The 19418-nt window shown below is 66.5% G+C and overlaps 2 protein-coding genes across 4 annotated transcripts; one reads left to right on the top strand and one right to left on the bottom strand.

Annotated features, from left to right (window-relative positions):
• Positions 1–1846: 1846 nt before the first annotated feature.
• Positions 1847–4963, bottom strand: PIM3 (Pim-3 proto-oncogene, serine/threonine kinase). Its single transcript, XM_082350822.1, has 6 exons — positions 4647–4963; positions 4431–4540; positions 4292–4342; positions 3817–4186; positions 3087–3263; positions 1847–3007 (listed from the first exon to the last, which is right to left on the bottom strand). Exons 1-6 carry the CDS (start codon positions 4729–4731, stop codon positions 2820–2822), a joined length of 981 nt encoding a protein of 326 aa, XP_082206948.1. The 5' UTR covers positions 4732–4963; the 3' UTR covers positions 1847–2819.
• A 172-nt stretch (positions 4964–5135) lies between these two features.
• Positions 5136–18819, top strand: LOC309609396 (uncharacterized protein). Of its 3 annotated transcripts, none has more exons than XM_082350821.1 (2): positions 5136–13704; positions 18455–18819. In XM_082350821.1, the coding sequence occupies exon 1, from the start codon at positions 12239–12241 to the stop codon at positions 13451–13453; it is 1215 nt and encodes a 404-aa protein (XP_082206947.1). In that variant the 5' UTR covers positions 5136–12238; the 3' UTR covers positions 13454–13704; positions 18455–18819. The 3 variants fall into 3 exon arrangements, with proteins under 3 accessions (XP_082206947.1, XP_082206946.1, XP_082206945.1); XM_082350820.1 differs by having other exon boundaries at positions 5136–13911; XM_082350819.1 differs by having other exon boundaries at positions 5136–14181.
• The last annotated feature ends 599 nt before the right edge of the window (positions 18820–19418 follow it).

Genomic DNA, 19418 nt, shown 5'->3' with positions numbered 1-19418 from the left:
CCGAGGGCCACAGCGTGTTCAGGCTTCCGGTTCTTTCCGTGATGATTTCTGGGTTCTGTGCAACCCCAAGGAAAGCCCCTGAGGGCTGGAGGTGAGCAAGTGGTTCTGAAGGAGCCTCGATACTAAATTGGCCAGGATGTTAAAAGCTAAGTGGAGACGGGGGCTGGCCTGGCAGAGCACAGCCAGAGCCCCTGGACCAGGGCAGCCTCTGGGACTGGGGCTGCTGGAAGAAGCCTGGGCCTGGCCCAGGAGCTGGCAGCCTCAAGGAGGGCAGGACAGGGTTTGGGGGGGTCGGGCCCTCCACGGTCTTCAAGCAGCCTGTCCCCTCTGCTCCAGCCCCAGGCCGTCCACACAGCCCACAGTGCCAGCAGCCTCAAGGGGGGGCTGGGGATCCTGCCCGTGGGAACAACCCCATCCTGGTCCCAAGAGGCCCTGGGCCAGAGAAGCCCCCTCTCCCAGCCCCCAGCCCCACAGACAGGGCTAGTACTGACCGGCAGGACAGATCCCACCCCGGCAGAGGGGCTCGCAGACACCAAGGGCACCAGTGGCACAGGCCACCCCCAGCAAGTGGGTCCCCAATTCCAAGAGCCCCTTGCCTTCCCAGCAGGCTGCAGTGCCTGGCGACTCAGTGGGGGGGCACCTCGCCCTCCCCGCGCTGGACTGGGTCCCACGCTAAGGCGAGCTCTGGGAGTGCTCACTGGATGGTCTGGAAGATGGGGGGTAAATGGGCAGGGTGCACCCTCAGCTGGCAAGACGGGAAGCTGGGATCACGGTGACACGTGGATCACTGTCACCAGGGTGGGGGGCGGGGGCTCGTCCTCAAGCCTGAGTGTGGGGCCGCTGCCTGAGTGCCCTGCTCCGTGGAGAGGCAGGGTGAGCAACGGAGAAGAGCCCCACGGGGTCTGGGAGGACTCGGGCAGGCTGGCCAGCCCAGGGCCACGGGCAGTGCCCCACGGCACCCCACACACCGAGGGGGGCCACCCCAGGGATGCCTGGGCCTCAGCAGCAGCTCCGGGGAGAGGCGCCAGGCCCCAGGCAGGCCACGAACGCCCGCTGACTTCCTGGGTGGCCGAACCCGGAGCCCGCACCCCAGCGCCTGCCCGCCGGGGGAAAGGCCGACTTCACTTCCTCCAGCTTCGCTTTCCAAAACCTCCTGCCTCTGCTCTAACCTTCGGCCCCCAGACTCCCTTCTGTCCAACTCTGCTCCCAGGGCCCACCAGCAGGCATGTGAGACGGGACCTGGGCCGTGGGACCCAGGGACAGGCCTCTGAGGGCTCCAGGATGTGTGCCTGGCCCGCCGCGTGCTCCAGCACCTGCCCCAGCAGAGGGCTCCCGTGGAGGCGGGGCAGGGCGTGGCCAGACGCTCCGCTGCACAGACCGCCCTTCACACCGCAGCCTGGCCCACGTGTCCACACCTGGACTTGGCCGTGGCTCCCACCCGCCACCTCACCCTGCACCTGTCAGGCCAGGGCCCAACCGTGCCACCTCTGTTCTCTGCACCTGGGACACCTCCCACCCCCTTCCCCTGGCAAACTTCTCATCCTTCAGAACCCCTTCCAGCCTCTTGGGGCCACTGCCAGACCTGGCTCCAGACTCGTGCTGGCAACACCCCCCAGGGCCTGGCTGCCTGCTCCTCCCCCCAGGGGCCCCTGAGGGCACAGCGTGTTTCCCACTCCCCTGGGGGCAGGGGTAGCAAGAAGGCCAAAAGCTGGAAGCACTTGAGCCCCTCATGCTGCCACCTCCCCACAGGAAAAGCAGAGGGAGCTATGCAGAGACCAGAAGCCCCTTCTCCCCGAACCTCTTCTCTTACCCCAGACCACCCATCCCAGTAAACACAGAATATCCATTTAATACAAAATGATTTAATTGAAATACCTGTATAAAAAAATATGATTTCCAGACATCTCACTTTTGAACTGAAAGAAAACCCTATCCGCAGTGCCTACGCACACCGGGATCACACAAACACAACTGCTGAAATAAATTAAAGGCTTGAGACTCTGTCCCCCCACCCCCCAGCCTCCAGAGCCAACAAGCAGACTGTACAAGGTCAATAATTTAAAACCCACCCCCCGAGGGCGCACAGCCGCAAGGTGGCGGGGTCACCCACTCCCCTTAAATTAGCCACTGTACAAGTCCACCTTCTGACAGACACGGGTAGGCCTGAGACCTGGGGTCCACAAGCACAGCCACCCCCTCCTCTGCCCACAGGCCTTGAGGAGACAGGGCTGCTGGGAGGGAGGAACCTCGACAAATAAATTAAACAATAAATAGCCCTCCTCAGGGTCACACCATAAATAAGACGTTTGCACACGCATCGGGTGGGCGGGCGGGCAACAAGGCCTGAACGTTGCATTGCTTGTGCACAGACATGCCCAGACGAACACCGAGACACGAGGAGGGGGGGCATGATGAATGATGAGGGACCCTGTGCCCATGTGAAACGAGGCCACAGGACACGGGAGTGCTCCTGGTCCAACACGTCACACGTGGAGGGGCGGGGACGTCAGGGCCACCTCCGGAGCAGCACAGGAGAGGGACGGTCTCGGGTCAAGCGCCGGCGGTGGGCAGGCAGGACCTGGCTTGGACCGGAGTGTCTTTGGACAGACAGAGCTTGAGAAAACTAAGTCCCGTGAGAGCAGCGTTCGAAAAGGCACTCAAAGCAAAGGAACCGGGCTGGTGCCAAAGGCAAAAGTCACCAGGGGTCAGAGATCACTGCTTTCGCAAGGAGCAGACAGCCCGGCAGAGCCGCTCCAGCGCAGGGCCCGGGGATAGGGCAGGGGTCCCCTCTGGCTCCCACGGCCAGGTGCACGCCCTGCTCACAAGCTCTCGCTGCTGGACGTGGTGCTGGCCCCATCGTCTGTGTCCAGGGCGCAGAGCCGCAGATCACAGCTCTCCGGGGTGCCCCCCTCAGCCCCCATCATCCAGGGGTGGGCAGAGATCTGGTCCAGCGAGGGCCTCTCAGAGGGCCGCAGGGACAGACACCACTGAATGAGCTGCTGGCACTCTGTGGAGGAAGAGAGAGTCAGGACAAGGCCGCCCCGCGACACCTTGCCGCCAGTGGCAGGCCCAGCCCCTCAGCGCACCTGGGGAGACCCTCCTGCGGAAGAAGAGGCGGCCCCGCAGAATCTCCTCGTCCTGTTCGAAGGGAATGTCCCCGCAGACCATGTCGTAGAGCAGCACGCCCAGAGACCACACAGTGGCCGAGCGCCCGTGGTAGCGGTGGTAGCGGATCCACTCCGGGGGGCTGTACACGCGGGTGCCTGGGGGACACACGAGGCTTAGCAGACCGGCCACCGGGTCAGCGCCCCACGAGGCCGGCAGCACGCGAACACCGAGACCCCTCGCTCCCAGCTGAGCCTCTCCGCTTTGGAGAGGGGGAGGGATCCGCCGCGAAATCCTGCCGGTCCTCATCCTGGAAAAACCCCGGCAGGCGTGGCCTCCCCCGGCGCCGGCCGCCCCGCCCCGCCCCCCCAGCTGGCCCGGCGCGGGAGGCGGGTCACATGAGCGCGGGGTCCGGTTTCACAACAAACAGATGTGAGGTGAGGATACCGGGAAAGGGAGGGGCAAGGAGCCCCGGCTTCCCCGGCACCGCAATGCGGGGATTTCTGCGCGGCGCCCCCGCGTTCCGCACGCGCGCAAAGGAGGCCCGAGGCTGCGCCGTGGTCCGAACCCGGCCAAGAGGAGTCTGGAGTCGGCCCCGCGCCCCAACCTGCCGGATCCAACGGCCCGAGGCCCCGCTCTGGGCAAGCCAGCGCGGCGCGCGGCCCCAACAGTCGCCAGCCCCTCGGCCCTCGCCGTGGGGAGGGCGCTCACCGTCGAAGTCGGTGTAGACCGTGTCGCGGAGCAGCGCGCCCGAGCCGAAATCGATGAGCTTGAGCTCGCCCGAGCGCAGATCCACCAGCAGGTTCTCGTCCTTGATGTCGCGGTGCACGACCCCGCAGCCGTGGCAGTGGCGCACGGCGGCCAGCACCTGCCCGAAGAAGCGGCGCGCCAGGGCCTCGTCGAGCGCGCCCCGCTCCGTGATGAAGTCGAAGAGATCTTGCGCCGGCTCGGGCCGCTCTAGCACCAGCAGGAAGCCGTCGGACCGCTCGAACCAGTCCAGCAGGCGAATGACCCCGCGCGCGCCTCCGGCCGCGCCCACCTTGCGTAGCAGCACCACTTCCAGGGGCACAGCCACGCCGGCCTAAGGGACACGGCGGTCAGCGCGCTCCGTCCGGCGCCCCCAGCCCCCCACTCCGTCCGGCGCCCCCAGCCCCCGCTCCGCCCGGCGCCCCCCGCCCACACTTACGATGCTGCCCCACTCGGTCACCCGCTCCTTCACCACGTGCTTCACGGCCACCTGGGGGGAGGGAACCAGTGATCAGGCCCACGCGGACGCAACGACGCGCGCGGGCCGAGAATCCCGGGTGCCGGGCGGCCACACTCACCGGGAGCCCGTCGGCGATGCGGCTGCCTGCGTAGACCGTGCCGAAGCCGCCGCTGCCCAGCACGGCGCCCACCTGATACACCTTCTCGAAGCTCTCCTTGTCTGCCTTGACTGTGGAGAGCGCACGGGCGGGGTTGGTGAGACCGGGGAGCCCGGCCCCCCGACCCCGGTGGACGCCCAACCCCGGTGCGCGCCCACACCCTCGGCCCCCGCATACCTGGCTGCAGGATTTTCACTGGGAGATGATCCACGCCGCCTGGTCCGCACAGGTGCGCCAAGGAACCGAACTTGGAGAGCAGCATCGCGGGCGGCGGCCGGGCGCGGGCCCCCGGCCTCCGCGCCGCCTCTCGCCCGGCCCGGCTCCCCGTGCGGTGGAGGACGCGGGAGGACGGCCTCTCCGGGCCGCGCGTAGCCCCGACGCGGACAGCGGGCAGGTGCGCCAGGAGCGCCGGCCTCGGAGCGCGGGCTTGTCCGGGCGAGGCCGTCCGCGCGGCGCAGTGTCCTGCCAAGCCCCGCGTGGATCACAACGACACGCGCAGCAGGCCGAGCCGCTCACACGCCCGGGCCGCCTCGCCCCGGGGTTTTGGGCCGCGGCCGCGCGTATCCCTCCGCGGGGGCGGGCCGAGCCGGGGCCCCGCCCCCTTCCGCCGGGGCTGAGCGGCGGGGGTCGCCTCTGGAACCCGCGTAAGCTGCCGAGGCGACGGCGGGAAGAGGCCGGCGCGCCTTCCGGAGTGGGCGGGGGCGGGCGGGGGGGCGCGGCGAACCGCCTGGGACTAGCTGGCGGGAGCGGAGTCGCGGAGGCGCACGGCGCGGCGTGGCACGTCACCTCTCCGCGTTCACACAAGCCCCCGCGCACGCGCAGCTCCCGCGCGGGCGGAGGCCCAGGAGTGCGGGGCGGGGCCGCGGGAGCCAATGGGAGCCGGTGTTTGCAAAGGGCACAGGGCCTAGCCAATGGCGTCGCGCGTGCAGGGCGGGGCCAAGGCCCCGCCCCAGGCCGCGCCGGGAAGGTCACCGGCTACACCGGCCCGGCGCGGGCGGCTGAGCCAGGAATGCGGCGGCTGGGTCCCGAGGAGCGGCGGGGTCCGGGAGGCGACCCCGATACCCCAGGCTGTGCTCGTATCTCCCCGGCTGTCCGCGCACCCCGGCGCGCCCGTGGCCTGGCGCGGCTGGCACCTCCGCCCCCTGGGGGACCCCGCCGGGCGACAGCGCCCCGGGACTCGCAGCCCCCGGGTGGGCTGAGGCTCCACTCTTCGTTCTTACCCGGGCTTGACCTCAAAGCCCGCAGCCCGAGGTCCCTCCCTAACTCCACCTCCCTCTCAGGAACTTTGCCCTGCTGACCCCGTGCCTGGAGAGCCCTCCCCGGCTCTCCACCCACCTGGTTGCCCTCCAGGCCCAGCTGCTGTCCACCTCTACCAGGGAGGCCACCTTGACTGCCTCTGTCAGGGCCGGAGCCAGCCTGGGTCTTCAGGGCCCTCTTCTGGACCGGAGCCTGTCCTCTGCCTTTTGTATAGCACAGACCCATCCAACCCCACGGGTTGCCAACCTCAGCCCAAGTCACCGGCCTGAGCAGCTCAGGTATGAGCAGCCGTCTGCCAGCCCCAGTGGCTGAGCCCAGGACGTCCACTGCTTCCCACAGCCATCCCAGAGAGGGTTGAGGGTTGGGGGAGCCAAGAGGTCAAGGTACTGGTCCTTCTGGCATCGCAGGTACTCCCCGTGGCCCCTGGGGACCAGGCTGGGATCTAATCATGGCATCCACATCCCTGGGCCCATCAGAGGTTGCCTTCAGGTGTGACCTCCAAGCATGTGCACTCACCTGCCTCAGGGGCCCTGGCCAGCCTGCTGGCTCCCTCAGCACACCCAGCCTACCCCAAGTGACATCCCTTAGCTGCCACGGTCACTCTCCCAGTGTAGAGAGTGGACCCTCCACTGGTACAGCTCTTAGGTTTTTATCTTTCTGGAGCTCTGTCCACCGCCCTCCTGTGATGTGGACCCATAAAGGCAGGGCCAGGGCCGGCCGGTCAACCACAGTCCCCAGGCCGGTACAGGGGTCCTCATGGGGTCAGATCCAAGGCAGGATGCCTGCCCCTGAAGTGGAATCCAGGGACTCTTGTCTTCTTGTGGGTTTTTCCAGAGGACCGCTGGATGGTCCGCAGAGCCTTCCTCCTCAGGTCAGGCTGCTACAGGTTCCTGGACCCACAGCCTGGCCTGGGCTAGGGAGGGTGGCAGTGCTGGAGAGCATCCGGGGTCTAGGTGTCAGGATGTGGCTCTGAGGGCAGTTCCAACGCAGCCGACAGGGGCCGAGGTTCCCTGTGGCCTCCCCTGTGGGCCTCCAGACCCCCATGTGAACCTGCAGTCCAGTCCTCCTTGGGTGTCCTGGCCCGTGCGCCCAGCTGGTCCCTGGCCTTGAGACTCAGCCTTGGGAGGCCAGCATCCTGGGGCTGAGGGCCACCCCCTGCACCCCACCAGCTGCAGAGTCTTGATCTGAAGACCCTGAGTCTCCCCAAACTCAGAGCAGGATTCACTCTCCTTCAGAAAGGGGCAGTGTGTGTCCCCCCTCCCCCAGCCCTGAAGCTGGGCTGAGCCACCTGTGGAAGCCGCTGGGGACTCTGGGAGTGGCGAGGGGTCCCCTGCTTAGTCTGGGAGTGGAGGACAGAGCAGGAGGCAGCCTCTTTCCTGAGATGGAGGTTTACTCAGAGCCTTCATCTCGTCCAGACTCCCGTGCGTTCTGGACATGCTATTTTGTGTGTGTGTGTGTGTGTGTGTGTGTGTGTGTCCTGCACGGATTGTGAATCCCTGAGGGTCAGAATGGACTTGGACACCCCTCCCTACCAAGGGCTGTCCTGCAGGGGGGCGTCTTTCAGGCCCAATGTGGCCCAAGGAATAGGCTGGGCAGGGGGCTGGCACCTCTGCCTGTGCAGCCACCCAGGGCCCATTTTTCCTCAGGCACTGGGGGCCCCCAGTACCGAAAATGACCCTGCCTAATGGGCAGGACTCAGGCAAGGTGCTGCCCACCTCCCCCTGCCCTTACCCTGCAGGCAGGCATGACCCACCCGTTTCTCAGCTTGGCACATCGAGGCTCTGAGGTGTTCCCCCAGGTGTTCCTCCTTGTACAGGGAGGCAAGGCCAAATCTGAGCCCCAAGGGCCTCTTGCCCTTCTGCCCTGGCCTGGGCATGGCCCTTGGTCAGTAACCCCAGGCCACCCCTTCCCTGCAGGTCTGATCCACACTCCACTTCCAGCTACACCCCCAGCAGTGCAGGATGTCAAGCCCTGCCTGTTTTTTCCTGGTTCCTGGAAGGCCCATCCGGTGAGCCTTAAAAATAGCTCTGGGCCCCACAAGCAGGCCTGGTCCAGGTCAGCAACTTCATGGGCCGCAGAGCTGGGGCCACTCCTGCAGACGGCGGGGAGAGGCCCCCAGGAGGAGGGCTCAGCTGAGGTTGAGGCTCCAGGCCACCTCACTGACCGCAGAGGTCAGGCCCCGTCCCTTGGCCTCCCACCATCCCTTGGCGTGCCCGAGGCTCAGGCCAGCATGGTGTGAGCGCCTCCCTCCATGGGGCCATCCTGCTGAGAGGGGCAGCGTCACAGCGGGGCCAGGTGCCTCTTCAAGTTCCCAGTGGCCTCTCAAGGGAGGTGTTTCCTTAGTGGGGGGAGCAGCTTGGATCTTCCCAGGGGACTGCACCCCGCCCCACCCTGGAAGCAGCCTACCCCAACCCTGCACTGCCAGCCCCACAAGGTAACCCTGTCCTGCTGGCGGGAGGGGCGGCTGTTGCCATGGTGACTGGAGCCGGGCTATCCTCCCCAGACTGGGAAGGAAGAGGAAGCTGGGGAGCAGATAGCCTTGGCCACCACCCTGCCTTCCATCCTCACACATCCACACTCATGGACACAGCAGACCTTCACACGCTTACAGACACGCCCACAGAGCTGGGCGTCACAGCAGGGAGCACGGGGGGGGGGCGGCCCTCACCCCCCTTGTCCCCCCATGTCAACAACCAAGGCCTCCTCAACTGGCCCCTTTCCAGCTGCCCCTGGACATCCCACAGGTTTGCTCGGCCCAGCCCTGGGCCTCTCCATGCCCCTCAACCCAGGCCATGCCTGAAGGACGCCCCCTTGCTTCTCAACCCTGTCTGTGCTCCCGTAGTCCCCAGGTCTCCCCAGCGCCCGCCATCAGCACGCCATCATCCTGCCTCCAAACCTCCAGGGCCGCTCCAGCCGTCAGGGTCCATCCCGGTGACTTGGCCCAAAGTCACAGCTATCCCCCTGAGCCCCGTCCAGCCTCCACTCCCACTGCAGGAACCCCTGGCCCGCCGGGCCTGACCCCTCCCCAGCCCACGGGGCCTGGCTCGACAGCACCCAGCTTCACACCAACTCCACCCCTGCCCCGACCCCAGACTGGGCTCTGGGAGCCCTGGGGCCTGGCCCTGCCTGCGTGCCGCATGGAAAACCCCCCGCACAGGGCCACAGCCTGGCTGAGGCGGGAGGGGCCTTCCCTCTGGCCTGCTCTTGCCTCCATCCTGGCCTCTCACCCACCGGGGAGGGAAGCCAGCAGAGCCAAGCCAGGGTTTTGCAATGTTCCCCAAAGGCAACTGGGGTAGGGCCTGGGCTGGGGCTGGGGTGTCCATCAGTGGGAGCTGGTGGGTGGTGGCCTGTGGGAACTCTGGTCACCCCGCCCAGGAGACCCCAGCCTGGCCTGACTCAAGGCCAAGGCTGGCCCAAGTTCAAGAGCTGCCATTCCCTCTGGGCACACCCCCTGCTGCCACCATAGAGCATTCACCCCTTGAGAGCCGCCCACGGCCTGGCAATGGTCACCTGGACTCTTGGCCAAGGGGACCCCGAAAAACCAACGAGGGAGCACCCAGGCCCAACCCAGGGAAAGGCTGGGGTCCCAGGGGACCTGACCCCAAATGCAGCTGGACTGGAGCGCCCAACACCGGCCTTGGGGGTGGTGGCGATGGGAGCAGTGACAGCCCAGCAGGGACCTGCGTGGGCTGCAGGGGGCCTCTCCTCACCCGGCTTCCGGCTCGGCACCGGGGCCAGGCCCCCCCAGGCCGTGAGCACAGCCTTGGCGCTGGACCAGATCCCTGGCCACTTTGCTGGGGCTTCACACCTCTCACCGCCCCCCTGCCTGGGGCTCTGACCACCCCCGTGCAGGGCTGGGAGCAGGAGCCAGTGAGATGTCTGTGACGTGCTTCTGGGGCGCACAGTAAACGCGTGATACACGTGGCTGTGCCGGCTCTAGCTGTTGTCCTGTGCAGAGGCCCCAGATCTCAACGGGAGAGCCTAGGGGCTCCCTGGGATGGGGATGCCTGGGGCGGGGCCCAGCCGACTCTGGCAGCTCCACCATCTCTGTGCTGAGACCCCAAGGTCAAGGAGCCCAGCCTGGATGGGACTGGGGGAGGGCCGTCCCATCTCACGCCCCCTGCTCACCCCAGAGGCCCAGTGCACGGGGGGCTGGGGCCGGCAGGGCTGCCCTCTGCAGGAGCCCCGCGCCCCGGCCCCAGAAGGAGGTGCAGCCTCTGAGACCCGGGCGGCCTCTGTAGATGGTGCCCAGGCGGCCTCTGTAGATGGTGCCCAGGCGGCCTGGGCTCCTCAGTCCCTTCTGCTCCGGCCCCGGCATGGAGATGAGGATGAGACACAGAAGGGGCCTCGGAGGGGCATCTCCAAGGAGCCGGAAGCTGGGCCGACCTGCCTGTGTCTGCGTCTGATTTGCACGCGGCTGTCCTGCTCTGGGCCCCAGGAGCCATGCAGGCAGTGGGTCCCACGTCGGGGCTTCCTGGAGGAGGCCCAGTTCAGCTGAGTCTCCAAGGCTGAACCAGAATGGGGAGGGTGTGGGGGGCATTCAGCCAGGTGGGAGCCACAGAGGGTCAAGGGTTGGGGGTCAGAGCAGTGCAGCTTGCCTTGGAGACCTTGGGGCCCAGGGCCTGCGGCAGGAATGACCTTGTCTTGGGAGAGTTTCACTCAGTCCCAGGGCTGGCCTGGGCCACGCTCAGACCACGCTCAGGGCATGGAGAAACTGCCTCCTACAAATGGACCCGGGGTCTCCGGAGCACGGACCCGGGAGGGCCTGGTCACAGTAAACATGGGATCAGGATGAATAAGAGCCTTGGAGACACGCATTTAGTGAATATTTGCTGCATACCTGCCCACGCTCAGCACACTCACGTACCCCCAGTTCAGCTCTCGGTGGGCCTTGCTTTCACAGAGAGAGAGAGCAGTGGCCTGTGGGGCTGTTGTGGTAGGGAGACAGGGGCCTCAGGGCAAGGATGAGCCCGTGGGCGGTAACTGGCCCCGAGAGGAAGATAGGAGAGTATCACTGCCAGGGCATGAACCTTGCCCAAGAATGGATCAGGCTTGGAAAGAAGCAGAGCAAGACGGATGACGGTTTCAGACCAGGCTTGATCGGGCCCCTCCCTGCCAGCCCCAGGCAGCACCCACACAGCTCAGAGCCCAAAAGCCTGGGCGCCCCCTTTAATGTACCCCTCTGGGTCCCCTCCTTTAATGGTTCAGAAATAGAGAGCTAGGGGGACTTCCCTGGTGGCACAGTGGTTAAGGATCCGCCTGCCAATGCAGGGGACACGGGTTCGAGCCCTGGTCTGGGAAGATCCCACACGCCGTGGAGCAACGAAGCCCGCGAGTCACAACTACTGAGCCCGCGAGCCACAACTACTGAGCCCGTGAGCCACAACTACTGAAGTCCACGCACCTAGAGCCCATGCTCCACAACAAGAGAAGCCACCGCAATGAGAAGCCTGCGCACCGCAACGAAGAGTAGCCCCCGCTCCCTGAGACTAGGGAAAGCCCGTGCACAGCAGCGAAGACCCAACGCAGCCAAAAATAAATAAATTTATTTAAAAAAAAAAAAAAGAAATAGAGAGCTAGGGAAGAGCCCCCCACACCTGGGCCTCGGTGGCGGGGGTCGGGGGGGCGGTTAGTGGTTCCAAGGAAGATACAGGGCGGCTCAGCTGCTGGCGGGGAGGGGTAGGAACTGCGCTGGTGACGGCTGTCTTCATGGCGCTCAGCATCCTGCCAGCACACATCGGCGCACGTGGCTCCCGGGACCCAAGCCTCAGGCGACCCTCTCCTTCCATGCCTGCTGAGGGCAGACCCCGGCCTGTGGGCAGCGGCCAGACCCCGGTGGCCATAGCCTGGATGTGAAGCCAGGCCAGGGCAGGGGGCAAGACCGCCAGACAGGCCCCAGGAGACCTGTGTGGTCTTCCAGACTCTCCCTACTGCAGCACTGGCTGTAGGGACCCAGGTTGGCACCCCCAGCGCCAGCCCGTGCAGGGAAGCAAGAGGCTCCGGGGCATTAGGATCCAGGACGCAGCAGGGGCAGAGTGTTGCCCACTGGGGAATGTCAATGTTCAGGAGTTGCTGCCCAGGCCCGTGGGGGATGATGGGGAGAGTCTGGTGACCCTGAACCCTGAACCCTGAACCCAGGCTGGAGGCCCTTCCTGGCTCATCGTGAAGTCCTGGGGTGGGGGGGGATTAAGAGCAGCTAAAGGAGGGGGGTTCAGGGCTGCTGGAGCTCGGGAGCAGCCCCCTGAGTTTAGGCTCCAACACGGACTGGGGAAGTCCGAGGGCCCACTGAAGCCCTGGGGGTGGCCTGTCCCCGTCTCTGTTCAGGGTTCCCTGGCATCCTGATCCCAGGGCCCCGAGGTGGCCTGGGCACAGCATCCCGTTCAGAAGAAGTGGCCAGGCTGGTTTCCAACCTCAGGCCGCTTGCCGATTCCCAGGAAGCGACAGCTGGTGGGGGAGCTCGAAAGCTGCATGGGCCTCTGGACGCCCCCAACTCTTGCCTGGCTCAGCCCTAAATGCCCCATATTCACTCCCACCAGCTTCCTGGAGGAGGTGGTGGTGCCATGGGTGCTCCAGAGCCCAGGAGCCAGGAGGAGCTCCCCGTGGCTGATCAGCGGGGTCAGGGCCCAGGTAGCAGCCCACCGGTGCGGACACGCAGCGGGCCCCTCAGTGCATGTGTCCCTCTGGTATCTCCTTCCGTCTTCCCGAGCCCCGTCCCAGCCCGGTCGGGCAACAGGGCCCTGCGGCCTCTTGGCTTGCAGCACTGGCCCCCTCCTCCCCCCCGGGGCCACCCCCTCCGAAGGAAGGAGACCAGCGGGCTGCGGCAGGGTGTGGCCAAGGGCTGGGGACTCCGGACCCACTGTCCGGACAGGAGCCCAAAACCCAGGAGAGGCCTCAAAGACCCCTGCAGACCTGCCCATTGCAGGCACGGGTGCTCCACCCCAGGGCCCAGGGCCATCTCCCCTGGGGCAGTGGGCGCCCAGCTCCCTAGAAGACCTGGCGGAGGAGGCGGGGCTGGGGCAGGAGACAGCAATGGGAGCGCCCTGCGGGTGACAGGTGGGGCGGGGACACTCCCCCGCCCCGGGGTGGGCACGTTCCTTGGCCGCCAGTGGGCCTCGCCTGCCGCAGGGCTGTGCAGCCAGTGGGCAGAGCTGCTGAGTCATCACAGAGAAACGGGAAGAATGGAAAGAATTCTGCACTTTTACTCTCTGGCTAGGCTCCCCACCCCCACGAAATTCCCCATCCAAGGCCACCAGCCCCTCCCGCTTCCCGCTGCCCTGGGCGGGCCTGGCTCCCGCCTGACCCTGACCTCGGGCGGTGTTGGCGTCCTGCCAGCTGGGGCCCTGCTGGGCTGGGGTATTTGGTGGACAGGACGCCCACCTGGCCCAGAGAGGACCCCATACCAGCACCCTCCGCCTCCTTTTGGGGGCCTGGCCTCTCACGGTCTGACTGGGCTCAGGACGGGGGTCCTGGGTCAGGCGGCCCCCTGGGGAGGGTGCTGGGACCCGGGGCGGGGGTTCCAGGCAGAGCCCAGCTTAGTATCTGCAAAATGGGGCCTTTGGTCACTCCCCAGCACTGCTGGAGGGGGATGTGATGGGGGGCTGCAGGTGCCTCCACCCCAGCTGGGCCGGGGAGCCTCCGCCCTTGCCCTTCCTGAAGCTGTGCCAGACTGGCTCCCTCTTACCTCCCAGCTGGGGCCCTGTGGGGACCCAAGCGACGCCCCATTCTAGCCCTCTGCCCCTCACCACCGTCTCTGTCTCCGCCACCCCCATCTTGGCGGTCCCGCGTGGCTCTCTGGCAGCCTGGCAACCAGGGCGCCGCTGACTTGTGGTTTCGGGGACACGCCTGTGCGGGGTTTCGACCCCGCCCTGGGGCCACACCCAGGTGGGCAGTCAGCTGCTCCGGCGCCCTGGGCTGAGGCCGCCCCACGGGCAGCAGGAGAGCGAGCGGACCCAGGGCCCCCGCCGCTGCCCTGACCCTGGTATCCATCCTGCCCCACCTGGCCCCCACCCCAGCCCCCAGGCCCGGCCACTTTTCCAGTCCCTCCGAAGCAGCATCTGGAGGCTGCTTCTGCGAACACACCACTCCCCACTCAAAACCCTTCCAGGGCTCCCTCTTGCCTGTGGAGGAGAGGCAGAGCAGCTGGGCCTCAGTTCTCTCAGCTGCAGGATGGGTATTCGGGGAGCAGGTAGGACTGCGGGGGCGAGGTGCGGGGAGGCACCTGTGCCATGGGCAGGTGGTGGCACCTCGAAGTCCCGTGCGACCTGCTCCTGCCTCTCCCACCTTTGGTGGCATGGAACCCCTCTGCCAGCCGCCCTTCACTTCCGGGCGTGGACGCGCACTGGTCCCGTGCTGCCCTGAGCCCCCTGGCCGGGTCAGGCTGGGCAAGCAACAAAGTGCCCGCCGTACTGACCGCAACTCAGGCCTGGGGGGCTTCGGTCCAGCTCCTGGATCCCAGGTACTGGCATCCCTCCTAAAGCAGAGGCCTGTCATGCGGGGCAGCAGGGGCCGGACAGGGAGGGGGTGGCGGGGGGAGCCTGTCCCCCCCAGGACTTGCCCACACGGGCTCTGGGGGCAGAGCCGGGGCATGTGGTCGTCCTCTTGGTCCTCATTTACAGGTGGGGAAACCGAGGTTCGGGGACGCAAATGGCTGGCCGGGCCCCAAGTGCCAGCTGAGGCTGGGCAATGCTGCCCTGCTCACAGGCTAGGAAACCGAGGCTAGGGTTCACCAGGACAGGGGCTGGGGGACAGGCAGGGGAGCGGGGTGGGTGAGCCAGAGCCTACGGCCGGGCCTGGGCTCACCCGGGGCCAGAGGCCAGGCAGGAGGGGCTGGGGCATCCTCATAGGCTGGCCCCGTGCCAGTCCTTGTGTAAGAACTTGGGGTCAAGGAGGCAGGGAGGGGTGGCCAGGGCAGAGAGATGGCACCGGCCAGGGCAAGAGTGTCTGGAGTTGTCGAGTCTTGGAGTCGGCGAGGACTGCTGGGCACAGTGCCCGCGGGAAGGAACCCACAGTGGGGGCAGGAGAGCAGGCTGGGCTGAGCAGTGGCCAGGGGGCCTCAGTGGAGGGTCTGCCCTCCTGAAGTCCCACCTGCCAGGACACTGAGGACCCCAGCAGAGGTGACCCGCCTGCCTGCCTGGGCCCAGAGCCCCTCGGTGAGGCAGCGTTGGGGCCAGCACCAGCTGGCCTGGCCGCTGGGGCCCTGGCATGTGGAGCAGGGCCGCCCATCTGAGCAGCACATAGAGACCGGCCCTGCCCTCAGTGTGAGTTCAAGGGCTCTGGAGGGCACTGGCCAGACTGCCCTTGGGCTGAGGGGCGGTGGGCAGAGCTGGGGCGGGGCCCTGGAGCTGGGTCTGGGCCCCGCCCGGTAGCCAGGCCCCAGGCCAAATCTGGCCTCCCTGCGTCTCTGAGTAGTGAACAGGAGAGGAGTGGACGCTGCCTGCCCATCCCCCCCGCTGGCCTGGTGCCCTGAGGTGCCCATGACGCAGGCTGTGGCCTCTGTTCCACCTGCCTCCTGGCTGGGCTCCAGTCCACACACACACGTGTACACACACACACACACCTGGAAAGACCAGTTCCACAGGGCCGGCTCTTGGCCTGTGTAGGCCAGGCCTGCCCAGACACTGCCCTCCCCCGCCCGTCCCAGCCTCGGTTTCCCCACCTGTGAGCTGGGCAGTCCTGCCCACCTGAGGTCCTTGCTAGGCTGGGCGCACAGAGGGGCCTCACGGCCGGGGGTGGGTGTGGGGAGCGGGAAGAGGCCCGCCCCACCTTCCTCCGCCCCCCAGGGCCCTTCCAGCCGGTGGTACGCACCAGCTGTGCCCTGGAGCAGGTGCCCTGGAGCTCTCCACTGCCTGAGCACTCAGCCAGCGGGGCCGGGATGGGGCTTCTGCAGGGCCGGGATGGGGTTTCTGCAGGGCCGGGGCGCCTGAAGGTGATTCCTCAGTTCCTCGGCGGAGGACTCATCAACAACACAGCTCAGACCGGCCCGCACCCCACTCTGTGCCCCATGCTCCCCTGCGGTTGATGGCGACACCCACCCCTCCCTGTCGCTGGAGCCATCCGGGTCATCCCCGTCCGTGGGTGCCCCTCTCGACCTCTTACGACTTCCTGCGCTGCGGCTTGGGCTTGTCCGAGGGGCGCCCAGGAGAGCGCTCTGCGTGAGCCCCTAAGCCAGTCTGTGGGGCTGGAGAGGTGCGGTGGGGCGCGTGCCCAAGCGGGGTGGGGGGAGAGGGGGCGCCAGAAGTGTGCGCAAGCGCCGCTGAGATATCGGTGAGCCCGTGTGCCCGCGAGCAGGATGGCAAGGGCAAAAATGCCTGTGGTCCCCTGTGTCCTGACCTGGGTGGGCCCACGTGGGTGCTGAGTCAGGATCTGGAAGGGCCCACGTGGACCAGTGTGGACCCTTGTGCCCTGACCAGTGGTCATGTCCTTCATGACCTGCAGCCCCGAGGGCCCTCTCCACTGGAAAGTCCAGCAGCCCGGCCGCCCAGGAAGTCAGGACCGTCACCCACAGGCTTCATGTCCAGGCCACACCATGGCACCGGGCAGAAGTGTGGCCCATGGAACAGAGGGCCCCGGCGCCAGCCCTGGCAGCCAGCGCCCAGGGCCTGCACCTGCCCCCAAGATGCAGACCCAACCCAAAGCATCCTGCGACCCATCCTGCCTCCAGGCCATCCTCCTGGCCCCCCTCATCAGGAAGCCAACCCCCTGCAGCCCGAGGGGCTCTGCTCTCCGAACCTTCTCCCAGGCCTGGGGTGGTTGGTGGGGAGGGTCTCCTGCCCCGGGGAACGTCCGGTCCCGGTGGGGGGAGGGGAGGAGGGGGGAGCAGGGCCAGGAATCCTGATCTGTGAGGCCCAGGAGTCCCAGGCCTGGAGGACTCCAGGGAGACCCGCAGGGCGGTGCGGTGGAAGGGCAGTTGGGGGGCGCGTGTCAAGGGGTATAAAGGTCGGTGGGCAGTGCGGGCGTTAGGGGGCGGCTGGGGCCCGGGTCCAGCAGGGGACAGGGCTGGAGGCGGGGCGGGATGCACGGGGCGGAGCAAGGGGGGCTGGGGCCAGGTCGAGGGGGACCGGGGTGGGGGGGGAAAGGCCAGAGGGAGGCGAGGGGGCCCTGGGGGGCGGGGGGAGTTGGGTTGCGGGGTGGGGCCGGAGCAGCGGGAAGTGGGGGTCGCGGCGGGGGCGCCCGGGAACACAATGGGCGCTTGTGTGCCGATGCGGCAGCCGGCGCCCTGAGCAGACACCGCCCTGTTCCGGCCGCACACCGTGTCCTGGGCCGGGCGGCCGCGGCGCCGGGCCAGCGGGGAGGGCGCAGCAGGGCTGGGCACGCGCGGAGGCTGGAGCGTCCCGCCCGCCGGGCTCCCCGCGGCTCCACTGTGGCCGCCCCACCAGGCCCCCCGGCTCCTCTCTCAGGGGGTGGCCGTGGCCTGTGTCCCTCAGCCCGTGTCCCAAGGCCTGGCCATCCTGGCTCCGTGTGGCAACTGGACTCAGAGGCCAGCCGACCCCGGCACAGGGCCCAGCCCAGGTCCGGCGGGCTCGCCCGGGCGCTGGGGTCTGCACCCCGGACTGGCGGGCGGGAGTGGGGGGCGGGGCTTACATGCCCTGCGGGGAGACGGCCCTGCAGGCTCGGCCGGGAGGGCAGGCGGGCTGCATCCTGGCCCTGCAGGGGGGCGGGGGTAGGCACAGAGCTGAGCGCCCTCGCTCTTGCTTCACAGCCCCAGAGGCAGCTGAGAAAAGTGAAGAGGCCTGGCCCCCCCAGGCCTCCAGCCATGTTCCAGGAAGCCAGGAGGGAGCGTGTTTGCGCTAGGGTGGAGCCGGCATTGGGTAGAGGGGGTCAGATCTCAGGCCAGTCTGGGTCTGCAGCTGAGGCCCCTCTGCCACGCCCCAACTCCCACCCACTGCAGGGGAGGGGCTGCAGGACCCAGCAGGGCCCAGCGGGGGTCCTGTCGTGATCTCAGGCCCCACCCTAGACAGGCAACAGCTCTCTGGCTCCCTTGGGGAGGCCCCAGGAGAGGGCATTTGCATGACAAATGGGTTCCCTGGAAGGCTGCTGGGCCCTGGAAGCTGGCGCTCCTGTGCGTGTGTGTCTGCGTGTGTGTCTGCAGGCGGCAGGCCTGACCGCGCTCGGCGTGGGCTCACAGCGTCCTCCTGCATCAGGCTGCACGGCTCGGCCGTCCTCGCAGGCCTCCTGCTCACAGAGGCAGCCCCATCTGGGCCACAGAGCCGGGGCCGAGCCCCAGTGGGCTCAGAAGTTTCCTCATCAGTTAGGAAGACCTCACCCAGGCCCCGTGTCCTTATACCCTGGTGGTGATCCTGCAGCTTGGCAGGACAGGCCACGTCTGCTGTCGGGCCTGCAGGGCTGTGAGGCCGGTGAGGGGGATTCTGAGCAGATGCCCAGGGCTTCCTCCCAGATTCTTGGTCCCCAGCTTCTGGGATGGGCTCGAGGTGGCCAGACCTGGCCAGGTTGGGTAAGGGGAGGTTGGAATGTGGGGGGAGCATGGGCAGGGGGCTGGCAGGGCTTGGGGAGACCAAGGTGGGGATGAACTGAAGAACCGGTGATGGTGCCAAGGAGCAGGCGAAGGTCAGCCTGGGTCAGACTGGACTGGGGGGTGTCTGGCTGCGGGGGGCGTGGTTAAATGGGGCTCCCCAGGACCCTCGGGGAGGGGAGGCCTGGCTGCGTTCTGGGGAGGGTGGGCTTGCACTTAGGGTCCAGTCTCCTGCTCTCTAAACTCTGCTATTCTGCAGGCCGTTCAAAAAAGGAAAAGAAGGACTTCCCTTGTGGCGCAGTGGTTAAGAATCCGCCTGCCAATGCAGGGCACACGGGTTCGAGCCCTAGTCCAGGAAGATCCCACATGCCGTGGAGCAACTAAGCCCGTGTGCCACAACTACAGAGCCTGCGCTCTAGAGCCCGTGAGCCACAACTACCGAGCCCACGAGCCACAACTACTGAGCCCGCGTGCCTAGAGCCCGTGCTCCACAACAAGAGAAGCCACCGCAATGAGAAGCCCACGCACCACAACAAAGAGTAGCCCCCGCTCGCCCCAACTAGAGAAAAGCCCATGCGCAGCAACGAAGACCCAATGCAGCCAAAAATAAATAAATAAAATAAATTAATTAAAAAAAAAAAAAAAAAAAGGAAAAGAAGGACTTCCCTGGCTGTCCAGTGGTTAAGAGTCTGCGCTGCTTCCACTGCAGGGGGCGTGGGTTCGATCCCTGGTTGGGGAAATTCCGCGTGCTGCGAAGTGAGGCAAAAAAAAAAAAAAAAAAGGGGAAAAGAAGATCTGGTCTTGATTCAGAGGAGAGGAGCCCTCAAGACCAGCTCCACCCAATAAAAAGTGAATTCACATGGGTAAGTGAGAGTAGCAAGAAACAGGTGAAGTTAAGTTTAATGTTGATCTTATTTAGCCCTGTATCTCCGAAATATTATCATTTCAACATGCAGTTAGTATAAAGAGGCATTAATGAGACAGTTTACATCTTTTCTCCTATTGAAGCCTAAACCGCCTGTGCCTCCCATATTGCAGTGGCTCAGTTCTCACCAGCGAGGAGGGGCCCCACGGATGGTGCCACTCTGGACCCTCGCTGGGGTTCGGGAGCCTGTTAGAAACGCAGAACGCCAACCAAAGACTCACTGGCCGCCCTGGTGATCCCAGGGCACCTTTGAGTTCCCAAGCCTGGGGCTGGGGGTCTCGAGATGGTGGGGAGATAT

This window comes from Balaenoptera borealis (assembly GCF_965194805.1).
Source record: "Balaenoptera borealis genome assembly, chromosome: 13".
Classification (NCBI taxonomy): Eukaryota; Metazoa; Chordata; class Mammalia; order Artiodactyla; family Balaenopteridae; genus Balaenoptera; species Balaenoptera borealis.
This window is presented reverse-complemented; position numbering and strand designations above follow the sequence as displayed.